Below are 12,621 nucleotides of genomic sequence, written 5' to 3' on the forward strand. Positions count from 1 at the left end.
GCCAGTAACAAAATAAACATTTAATAAATGTAAAAACCAAAAAAAGAGAAAAAGAATAAGAACTAAATAAATTGGCAATGAGAATGGGAATCGGCTCATTTGATTGTAAAATAAATAAAATCCTGATCAGTGCATCCTTAACTGGAATAGTTAGGCCTGAAAAAGAATGGTTTATTTTTGTTTTATCTTTGAACTATTGTACCTATTTGTGCAAAATGGTTATTATTTATTACAATACAATGTTACAGTCAACAATGAAAAAAATAAGTCTTATTGATTGATTGATTGATTGATTGTGGCAAGTCCTGTGAAAATTTTGCCAGGGCAAGTAAAAAAAAGTAAACCACTGGCCGAACCGGACCAGTAGAAAACTTATTTAGCATTAAGCCCTGTTAATACAATCAAAATCAGTGTCTTAACACTTGTACACAGATCTGTAAAACACATAGGTTGCATAATGATATGCTCAAGTTAAAAACTTTAAATATGTACTTGAAAAGAAAAAAGGATGACTTTGAATAGCATAACTGTAAAATTGTGAGGAAGAGCTGATCAGGTCTTGCACATGTATTTCCAGGTCTGAGAATGACTTCCTGCTTAAACAGGAAGTAATGGATTCCAAAAAAAGATACAAGTAAATGTATGTGTAAGGAGAATGTATGTGCGTGAGAGAGAATAGAAATGTATGTATGTGTAAGGAGAATGTAAGTGTGTGAAAGAGAGTAGAAATATATGTATGTGTAAGGAGAATGTAAGTGTGTGAAAGCAAGAATATATGTATGTGTAAGGAGAATGTAAGTGTGTGAAAGCAAGAATATATGTATATGTAAGGAGAATGTAAGTGTGTGAAAGCAAGAATATATGTATGTGTAAGGAGAATGTAAGTGTGTGAAAGCAAGAATATATGTATGTGAATGGAGAATGTATGTGAGTGAAAGCAAGAATTTATGTATGTGAATGGAGAATGTATGTGTGTGAAAGCAAGAATATATGTATGTGAATGGAGAATGTATGTGTGTGAAAGCAAGAATATATGTATGTGAATGGAGAATGTACGTGTGTGAAAGCAAGAATATATGTATGTGTAAGGATAATGTACGTGTGTGAAAGCAAGAATATATGTATGTGTAAGGATAATGTACGTGTGTGAAAGCAAGAATATATGTATGTGTAAGGATAATGTACGTGTGTGAAAGCAAGATTATATGTATGTGTAAGGATAATGTACGTGTGTGAAAGCAAGAATATATGTATGTGAATGGAGAATGTATGTGTGTGAAAGCAAGAATATATGTATGTGAATGGAGAATGTACGTGTGTGAAAGCAAGAATATATGTATGTGTAAGGATAATGTACGTGTGTGAAAGCAAGAATATATGTATGTGTAAGGAGAATGTATGTGTGTGAGAGTGCCAGAATGAATTATGGCTTGTACGGCCCCTCATAGGTTTGTGGGTATATATGTATTATGCTCTTTTAGGCTGTTTTTGATAAACAGTAAAAAAGCTTTCTAAAATAGTAAGCACAATTGAATGTGATCAATTTAATGCATCATTTCAGAATAAAACTATGAATGTCTATATATATTGGCTCCCATTGGTGTTATGTTTCACATAATGATGTGAAGGGTCCTTTGATAGTCTTCACGCTCTTGTGTAGCTGCAGGTTTCCACAGTAACATCAGCTTCTTGTTTGAGTTCACAGCCCTTTCCCACATCTGTCTACTTCTGAAACCTAACCACCCACAAAGTTGGGTGTAACCGCTGAAGGGTAAGAACCCCTCCTTAACACAGCGGTTTTCGGCTTCTGCAGTGGTACTCCTCACGCGTCACTCAGCAGGTCACAGGACATGCTGGGGTAAAATTATAATACACTGCATAATGTATGATGTAGCTTTTGTGGTTTGCTAAATGTCAAACATTGCCATCATAACCTCAACTTCACGTTTCAGAACACTTCATACTGGCTCTGAAACTTAGTCCTGCGCTGTTCTATAGAAATGAACGATGCTTTAGATTGTTGAGGTGAGATTGTGTGGTTACTCTATTACTCTCTATGCTAGTGAAACAAAACTATAAATGAAAACAGGAATGGAGGAGATGCTGTAATGGCTAAAATCATATACAGTACATTTCCTGTGTGTCCATTTTGGATCGTATCGTTTAGTCTGTTTCTCCAGGCATAACCCTGTGAAGTTTTGAAATGTGTTTCTGTATATTACAGGTGCCATTCATCCGGATAATTTGAAACTGAAAGTGTTCACACATGAAAAAACAATTCTCATGAACTACATTTGACTGTTTGACATGCACCACTAAGTTTCATGTATCCTTCCTTCATGAATAGATAACAATGCACCTCTTTGTCACTCTTTTCCCTTCCTAGGTTAGTTTGGCATATGCATATGAGACTAAGGACGCTCTATGTTTGGTGTTGACTATAATGAACGGTGGAGACCTGAAGTTTCATATCTATAACATGGGAAACTCTGGCTTTGATGAACAGCGTGCCATCTTTTATGCAGCAGAGATCTGCTGTGGTTTAGAGGACCTTCATCGAGAGAGGATCATCTACAGGTGTGTTTATTAATCTCAACACACTCACATTTTACAATGTTTAAATGCATTTCGCAGAAATCTGCAAATTGTCCAGGATTTGAATGATAAAAGGTCTACAGATTCTGTTTAATATTAACTCAGGACTTTTTTCTTTGTTTTGCATGCACTTTTTTTTGAAGAGACTGAGCAGTGGAAGGCATAGCAATGTTTGGCTGCGTGATTTGAATATATTTACATTTTTAAGTATATTTTTGAATGTAAGGCTTGGCTTTCCATCTATATTGGCAGGCATCGTATTCTATGTAAAATGAATATAAACAAATGTAGATTCTTTTGCATTCTGTCTGTGCCTATAATTCAAAACAGGCACTTTCAGTTCGTATGGAATTACCTGGTCACAGCAGTGCAAGTAATAGAGCAGGACTATTATATCATCTTCTCTCAAATTACTGGCTCAACTTTATCAAGATCCGCACCATGTGTTACAATACTGTTCCAATTTGGGATTTAAATTATTTTTAAATAAATTAAAATTTAATCAGCAAGGACACGTTAAATTGATCAAAAAGACATTCATAATGTTACAAAAGATTCCTGTTTCAAGTAAACGTGGTTGTATTATGTATCATGGTTTCCATAAAAATTATATTTTGCAAAAACCTATCAGCATTAATAATAAGAAGAATGTATCTTGAGCACCAGATCAGCATATTAGAATGATTTCTGAAGGATCATGTGACACTGAAAACGGGAGCGATGATGCTAAAAAATTCAGCTTTTCAATCACTGGAATAAATTACGTCTTAATATATATATATATATAACTAGAAATCTTGTAACTGTAATATTTAAGAATATTCTGTTTTGCTGTGTTTTTGTTCAAATAAATTCATTCAAGAAGACTTGGTAACACTTTATTATAAGGTGTCCTTGTTACACGTTATGTGTACTTACTATTATAATAGCAATAAATTATGCAAAATTACATGCAAGTAACCCTAAACCAAACCCTAACTATATAGTAAGTACATATAGTTAATTCATATTCCTTGTCAAAAAAAAAAGGTCATTAGATTGCAGCTGTGTAAAATGAATGTATTCCCTGTTTTTGCAGAGACTTGAAGCCTGAGAATATTCTTCTTGATGACCGTGGTAAGCCGTTGTTATTCACTACTGTGTTTTATGGCCTGTTTTCGCATCTGTTTACCTTATTTACGCATATCTACACTTGGGGGTGGACTCTTGACTTTTGCTAGTAGGGAACAACATAGCAACTACCTAGCAACCACACAGAAAACCTTGGCGTTCACCCAGAACACCCTTGCATTGTGGCAGCGAGTTTTGCACAAACAAAATCAAACGTAAACACCTTATTCAGATCATTAACCTCTTAAGGGGAACATTCTTTTTACTTTACTTTTACTTAAGTATGTCATGTATGGGCATGTTAGGAATGATAATACTGCAGGTTTTAATGAGATGCTGTTCTCCAGGGCACATCCGTATTTCTGATCTGGGACTGGCCGTCCAAATTCCAGAGGGTGAGACGATACGAGGGCGCGTTGGCACGGTGGGATACATGGGTAAGAGCCAAATGCATTCCGTATCTCTTAAGCAGTACTTGTCCTGGAGTGTTTGACTTCATGCTTGTCTCTATGTGTTTTTAGCACCGGAGGTCATTCAGAACGAGAGCTACACCTTCAGTCCCGACTGGTGGGGTTTGGGCTGCCTGATATATGAAATGATTCAAGGTCAGTCTCCTTTTCGTCGCCGCAAAGAGCGTGTGAAGCGAGAAGAGGTGGACCGCCGTGTGTGTGAGGACCAGGAGGAATACACTGAGAAGTTCTCTGAAGAAGCTAAAGACATCTGCCGACAGGTGCAGACCTAATGCTCTTCAGGGGTTTTTGTGCTGTTGTGACTTTAAAATAATGTCAGAATGGTCATATTTATGAGTTGAAAACACTTGAACGATGCAGAAGTGGCATTTAAACCAGTGGGAAACTTCTCATTTTCAAGTTGGTGGCATCAAATAAAGAATTATGGCCAATTAAATTGGTAATTGTGTCAGAGACAAAATGCTAATTTTTTTATCTTAATACATTAATTTATTCAAAGATGCATAAAAATTGAACTCATAAATGTAGTACATCTCTATTATCTCTATTAACTAACTTAGCTTAAATTTCTACAGTAAAATTAACTCAATTTTGGCAGGGATTTGTTTGTTTTTTATTTTATTATTATTATATTATTATTTATCACGAAAAAAATTAAGTAGTTATGTTAAAATATATTACTATTTTTTGACATAAATCTATGATCAGTAAATCAAAGCAACATTGGAAATGAGCAACATTTATTAAAGAATTTACGATATTTGTAAATACCTTGAAAGTTATATTTACAAACTTTTTTTAAGTAAAGACTAGAAGGTGTACATACACATGTATGATGCAAGGAAAATTATATTTGACTTAAATTATACTCCACATCACTGCTACTGTAGTATTATATAATAATTATATATTATATAATAAATATATTATATATATACACACACATGCACATTTCAGTTTTCACTTTAGTTTTTTTTTATATATTAAAAAAAAATGCTATTTAGCTTTCATTTATTTGATTTCATAAGTAAAACTTATTTTAATTCACTTATTTGCCAAAGTGGCCTTTGTCCATCTATTATTTGTTTTATTTCAGCTTTATTTCAGTGGGATTTTTTTTAAATGGTCTTAGTTTTACAGTAGTTCATGAAAACAATACTTTTTAGAGTAATTCATTTTAAACCTTTTTTTGAAAGTTTTTTTTTTCAGCAAGCTATAAAGATCTAAAAACTTGTCATGTGTTTTTGTCCTTTCCGTTATAATAGACACTCAGAATGAAGCTGAAATCTTGAATGTTGGCTGTATGTATTCTTTTCTATATGGGAATAGTTCAAGTAAGTTGTGGAGGAGTGTGTTTTGTTTAGGCCTCTCTCATGCTGTCATGGAAGACTGTGACCTCAGGGTCACTTTTACTTCCACTGGGATATCTCCTCTTCTGTGTCAGCCTCACTTCTTTCCCTCTCTTTTCCTGGGCTCCACAGTTGTTACGTAAAGATCCAAAGGAGCGTTTGGGGAGTCAAGGTTGTGGAGCGGCTGAAGTCAAACTGCATCCTATTTTCCGAAACATCAACTTCAAGCGATTGGAGGCCAACATGCTAGACCCGCCGTTCTGTCCTGATGTGAGTTATTCATGTCCATTTATACGTTTTTATCTGCTTGATTAAAAAGACTCTTATTGGACTAAACATGTAAGATGTTCCAATGTTGTTCATATTCAAGTTTTTATTTTATTTTATATATATATAGCCACGTGCTGTGTATTGCAAGGATGTTCTGGACATAGAGCAGTTTTCTACAGTCAAAGGCGTAAACCTGGACCCTACAGACGATGACTTCTACCACAAGTTTGTAACAGGAAGTGTCTCCATCCCATGGCAAAATGAGGTACTACACTCTGGTCACTAAGGGTTAATAATGTTCATAATACCCTTTGGGTTGGCAACATTTGTGAAAAACTTTAAAATAAATATTTTGCCCAACAAAGGCTACATTTAGTTAATGCAGTAATATTATGAAATATTTTTTGCTATTAAAAACAACAGTTTTCCACATCCATATATTTTAAATAGTAATTTATTCATGTGATGCAATGCAGATTTTTCAGCGTCATTACTCCCGTCTTAAGTGTGATCCTTCAGAAATCATTCTAATATGCTGACTTTAGATCGATTTAATTGTATAGCTCTCTGCTCTTATTATGTCAATATGTCAACTTTTAAGTATTTTTAGGAGGAACATCTGTTAAATGAGAGACCACTCCAATAAATCAATAACAGAGTGACTTCTTATGACTACCTTTTTTTCTCTAAACGTAATAGTGAAATAGAGATGGATTGTGCACTGTACAGTTGTGTATTATGTGTGTGTGTCTTTGTATTTCAGATGATTGAGATGGAGTGCTTTAAAGAGATTAATGTGTTCGAGATGGATGGAGCACTGTGTTCTGATCTGGATGTGAACAAGCCAAATCCAGCACCCAAGCGAGGATTCTTCTACCGTTTTTCCGCCGAGAGGCAAGTGCTAGCGTGCCGCCCGCTGCGGTCAGAGGGGGTGGGGCTTGAGGTATTTTCTGGCTCTTTCCAAATAGACCTTCCTACCTTCATCTTTTGATTCTATTGTCTATTTTGCTCCCTTAATGTTACATACAGTATTACAACTAAAACAGGATATAAAACAAAAACACTTTCTCTCTGTGTGAGTGTGTGTGTGTGTGTTTGTGTGTGTGTGTGTGTTGTGTGTGTGTGTGTGTGTGTGTGTGTGTGTGTGTGTGTGTGTGTGTGTGTGTGTGTGTGTGTGTGTGTGTGTGTGTGTGTGTGTGTGTGTGTGTGTGTGTGTGTGTGTGTGTGTGTGTGTGTGGTGATCGGAACAAACCTCTACAACACTGTTACAAACTGAGCCTTTAATTTAGGTTCATACTGACTAACCCTAACCAGAGTAATACAAACCTCAAAGCCGAGGACTAGTCAGTGTGATGTTTGAATTTTTGTGGATTATCACTTATGATTCCAGTTCATAATTTAACTGTGTAAGTTTGCACAAAAAAGCTGCCATTGGGTACCAGTAATTTAATCTACAATTTTAAATATCAATTTTAAAAAGTAAAAAAAAAAGACTATTTATTCTTGGTTCATTTGGGTGATCTGTAACTGAATTTATAATAAAATTATTTAAATGTAGCTAAGAATGACACATAATGTGAAAAATCACACGCACACTACTTTATGATGTCTTCCTGAATTTCATAAAAAATACTTTAGTGACACTTTTTTTGTATTATTTCTTGAAGGTATGTCTTGGTAAATTATTTAAACATAAAATACTACTTTTTATACTTATACAATATATATATTCAGTACAATATAAATGATAAATTATACAGTACAGACCAAAAGTTTGGACACACCTTCTCATTTAAAGAGTTTTCTTTATATTCATGACTATGAAAATTGTAGATTCACACTGAAGGCATCAAAACTATGAATTAACACATGTGGAATTATATATGGAATTATATACATAACAAAAAAGTGTGAAACAACTGAAAATATGTCATATTCTAGGTTCTTCAAAGTAGCCACCTTTTGCTTTGATTACTGCTTTGAACACTCTTGGCATTCTCTTGATGAGCTTCAAGAGGTAGTCACCTGAAATGGTCTTCAACAGTCTTGAAGGAGTTCCCTGAGAGATGCTTAGCACTTGTTGGCCCTTTTGCCTTCTGTCTGCGGTCCAGCTCACCCCTAAACCATCTGGATTGGGTTCAGGTCCGGTGACTGTGGAGGCCAGGTCATCTGGCGCAGCACCCCATCACTCTCCTTCTTGCTCAAATAGCCCTTGATGACTTCAGTGTGACTCTACAATTTTCATAGTCATGAAAATAAAGAAAACTCTTTGAATGAGAAGGTGTCCAAACATATATATATACACTCACTAATGTGGCCACAAATTTAGAAACACTAATGTTAGGGTATGTAATCTTCACCACATCTGATATATTATTACTGTGCTTTTCATCATTTCCAGGTTTGTTTTAGTAATGCCAACAGTGAGGAGGAGGAGCCATCTTGACTTAAAACCACTCCCACTTCCCATCAGCTGCCAATCAGAATGCTAAACGTATGAATGTTCAACTGTATTTATGAACTGTATTAAACTGTATCATAATTAAAGAAAAGGGGTGTGAGTTTAAAGAATTTTGTACATTTGTACTTGAATTATGTGTAGATGTATATTTTCACTAAAGGTTGTATTGTACAAAAAGCCATAGAAATACCACTTGAATGCATATATAATGTTTTTATTGTTATTATTTTTCATCTGTACTGAATATGAAATGTGTATTTCTTTTGAAGCACAATATAAACCCTCACTTTTCTCGTTTAATGCTAGCCTCCTAGCACTGCCTTTGTTTGTATGTTAGATTGTTTGGCTGGACAGATTTGGTTTTGTACAGTGGGATGAGATAAATGAACATAAAGAAAGGAGTACAAATGATCTATTCATCATTATCGTTTCTAGTGGTCAGCTGAAATGGGTTGATGGCTGATGGTCAATTGCTGATAAAAACTATAGCCCACATATACTGTACAGCGGGGTCCAATGATCTGACAACGCTAAGCAAAATGCTTCTGTTTTTTATATTTCTAATTCCGTACAATTTTTTAAATATAAACGATATGATCAGCATAACAGCATATTTGATTAAAGGTTGAATTGAATATTAACCAGAATATTAGAATGTCATAATATAACCAAATTGGCTTATTTGATTAGTAAACAACAACAACAACAAAAATGGTGTAGAAACAATTTTCATTCAGAAATTGCTAGTAAATTTCTACAAAGTAAGAGCAAGAAACCGTGAATTGAACATGAAACTGTGAAGCAGAAATAGTATTTAATATTTCACGAGAATATGAGATGCTTCATGTTCATTTTAGATAACTCTACTTTTTTAAAAATCTTCTTCTATAGCATTCTATTTATTTCTAGTTATAAATTACAATGGAGAGGTGTAGATTTTCAGTGTAGCCTCAGACTTATGGACTCCACTGTATAAGTTATAATTTTAAAACAAAAAATGTCTTTTGACAAAGCCGTTGGTGGTAGCTAGTGCCAATAGCCTCAAAACGACCAAATATCGGACAATTAATTAGCTTGATTGATATATCAGTCTGTTTCTAGTCTTTCTGCATAGTTTTCATGCAGTTCATGCAACTGTTAAGTTCCATGTCTTATGAACATGCGGCAATGGTCAATTTCCTTTAATATGTAGAGAGAAGAGCACAGGATGTTCTAGAATCTTACAGTGTGAAACAAGTCATTTCTTTATCTTGGATCTCTGTGCATCAGATGACTATTACCTGTTTTGGTCATGTGCATAAACAAGACAAAAACACACATTTGTTCTAACTTTAAAACAGTAGGACATATTGTGCAGTTGCCCACTGATAAACAGTTTACAGTGGCTTACCTTTGGCGATATCTAGAGAGCAGAATGACTGATGTAATGCTTTTATATATACGTAAATATATGTATATATACTGATATATATGAGTCACTTAAAGGAATAGTTCACCCCAAAATGAGAATTTGGTCCACCATATCCAGGTCATCCAAGTGTCAATGTAGATGAGTTTGTTTCTTCATTGGAACAGATTTTGGTGAAATGTAGCATTCTATTACATGCTCACCAATAAATCCTCTGCTGTGAATGGGTGCCATCAGAATGACAGTCCTAACAGCTGATAAAAACATCACAATAATCTACAAGTGATCAGTGCAGTAATCCAAAACTGTAAACAAACCCATCATTAAGATGTTTCTAACTCAAAACCATTGCTTTTCAGCGGACATCACTGGAGGAATCGTTATCATGGATTATAGACTGGTATTTTAGCCAGAAGCAACAGTTTAAGGTTAAAGCGCCTTTTTGGGGTGAACTATTCCTTGAATCATAATACAATATATTTACTCAAAATACACATCAAATTGAAAATAGAAAATGCTTGTTATTCTTAAACGAGGCTTTTGTTAGATTTTTGACCAGACGCAGGGGAAAACCAATAATGAAAGTTTTGTTAAGTGGCTGTAATTATGGACTGATAATGATAATCTCAAAATGAACCAAATGTTGTCCAATGAATCACTTTTGTTGACTGTTTGCTGATATCCACCACATTTAGTTCAGCTTCCTGCCTTTGCTCTTATGGTTACCTTCAGTGCCATCAGGAATCTTTACAGTGGTATCAACAGGCCAGTGTAAACCACCTAAATAAGCTTCATCTTCAAATTTGCTCACATGACGGCTCTTAAATGAGCTGTTGATTTTGCCTTAGGTATCATATGTTCAGTTAATATTCCAAACGGGGTATTGAATGATCTGTTAATGATAATCACATGCACACTTTATGTTAAATTGTGATTACTCATTTTGTTTTACTTTTGTGTGTATTTGTATGCCATTATTTCAGTCACAACGAGGTAATGCTTCCATTCAGAAATGGGAATTAGTCTCAGATGTTTCATTCCTAAATGTGTAGGGGGAAAAAATCCCACTGAAATGTCCTTTATATAGGATATTTTATTTTGATGCAGTTCTCTAAAGCAGAAATGTAATTTTTAAATTTTAAATCTTAATTTTTTATTCTCATAGCCAGTCGTAATATGCAGAGACAAAATAAAGCATTCATATGATAATTCCATCTCTGAACACTGTTCTGTTCGGTTTGATGGAGAATCACAACCAATGGCATGAGTCGGGGGGCGGGGTTATGACATACTGCAGCATTGACAGTAAAGCTCAAATAGGAAGCACTGTTTTACCTTTGACTGCTCCATCACCCATATTTGTTATTCTCTTTATGAGGATCTTTATGGTCCCTTTTGCAAAGCTGTGAACCTAAACTCTTCTGTTATTCCCACGTGTGTGCATGTTCTACTGTATCCATGGTTTTACAAGAGGAAGAGCACTCACATTAGTTGACAATAAAATTATGAGTTGACATATGGCCATTAAAATGTACATTTCATTCTCTATAAAAACTCACAAGAATGTTTGTGTTTTTTAACCTTGTATATTTGAAGATTACACTGCCTTTTCCCTGTTTTCTCCTTGCAGTCACATCTTTGATTGAATTATTCTATATATAAAATAAATAATTTAGTTTAAAAACTGTTTCAATTTGGAATTAATTACAATTATTTTTGTGTGGCTAAACCAAAAACGGACCCTCTAGGTTTGTATTTGATCTATGTTGGCACTTTGTGAATATTAGGCACTAATTTGTCTAGAATTTGACTATAAAACAGTTTGATGTATTTGGACAGAAGGTTCAAAATATAGAAATTGCATCTAAAATGTACACACAAACACAACTGTATTACTTCAGATTGACACTATTGGTCGAAATGATAGAAATTAACAATTATTTCAGCTTAACCTTACTGCTGTATTATTTATTTATTAAATTCTTACACAGTCGATGGTTTAGGTTTCATTTGTCCTTTTTTTTTTTTTTATTGACAATAGTCCAGCGCAATTACCTGAACAAAGTGCATTTATTAATTTTTTTATCATTGAAAAAAAAAAAAAAATTCCACTGATAAAGCATTTGGAATTTACTCACCCTCAGACCATCCAACATGTGTCTGTTTATTCATTGTGAAAGATTTGGAGAAATGTAACAATCCATCATTTGCTCACCAATGGATCCTCTGCAGTGAATGGGTGCCGTCAGAATGAGTCCAAACAGCTGATAAAAACATCACATTAACCCTCAAGTAATCCACACGACTCCAGTCCATCAGTTAATGTATTCTGAACCAAAGCTATGTGATTGTAAAAATTAATTAAATAAATAATAAAATAAAAAAATAAGGCATTTTATAAACTTTAAACTGCATTTGGCTAAAATACAAGTCCGTGATCTATATGGTAAAGCGTCCTACAATGAAAAAGTCCATCCCCTCTTGTCCTCTTCACATCAAAATCCACTGACGTACTTATTCAGAAGTGTTTGGGATGTTTTTTCACTTGTAAATGGTGTTTATTCTGTGCATATTTCTCCCCTGATTCAGATTATTGGGATTTGGACTCTCGTTCTAATGGCACTCATTTACTGCAGATCCATTAGTGCGCAAGTGATGTAATGCTACATTTCTCCAAATGTATTCAGATGAAGAAACAAACACATCTAGATCTTGGATGGCCAGATTGAGAGTACATTTTCAGAAAAGTTTAATTTTTGAGTGAACCATTTCTTTAATTTTTATGCCACATAATGCCGACATGTCAGATACTGGATGCTGTGATGTTAAGATTTAATGAGGTACAGATCTGTTGCTGGTGTTGTATCATACCTGACATCTAGAATTATACACTGCTATTTGTATAAAAGCCATTGGTCTTTTCTTGTGCATGTGTGATGCCTGTGGATAGTTTTCAAG

At 34.5% G+C, this 12,621-nt stretch overlaps 1 protein-coding gene across 2 annotated transcripts in view; it reads left to right on the forward strand.

The window, feature by feature from the left end:
- Positions 1-11,347, forward strand: part of LOC113044338 (G protein-coupled receptor kinase 4-like) — a 29,879-nt gene extending 18,532 nt beyond the window's left edge. The window contains exons 9-16 of one of the 2 annotated variants that reach the window (XM_026204245.1): positions 2,387-2,577; positions 3,674-3,711; positions 4,053-4,142; positions 4,227-4,435; positions 5,657-5,794; positions 5,922-6,059; positions 6,558-6,737; positions 8,196-11,347. In XM_026204245.1, the coding sequence (XP_026060030.1) occupies positions 2,387-2,577; positions 3,674-3,711; positions 4,053-4,142; positions 4,227-4,435; positions 5,657-5,794; positions 5,922-6,059; positions 6,558-6,737; positions 8,196-8,240 (1,029 nt within the window). In that variant the 3' untranslated portion in view covers positions 8,241-11,347. The remainder of the gene's footprint in view (positions 1-2,386; positions 2,578-3,673; positions 3,712-4,052; positions 4,143-4,226; positions 4,436-5,656; positions 5,795-5,921; positions 6,060-6,557; positions 6,738-8,195) is intronic. The other variant, XM_026204246.1, reaches the window with a different exon arrangement.
- The last annotated feature ends 1,274 nt before the right edge of the window (positions 11,348-12,621 follow it).

The sequence above is a fragment of the Carassius auratus genome, chromosome 26, assembly GCF_003368295.1.
Source record: "Carassius auratus strain Wakin chromosome 26, ASM336829v1, whole genome shotgun sequence".
Lineage (NCBI taxonomy): Eukaryota > Metazoa > Chordata > Actinopteri > Cypriniformes > Cyprinidae > Carassius > Carassius auratus.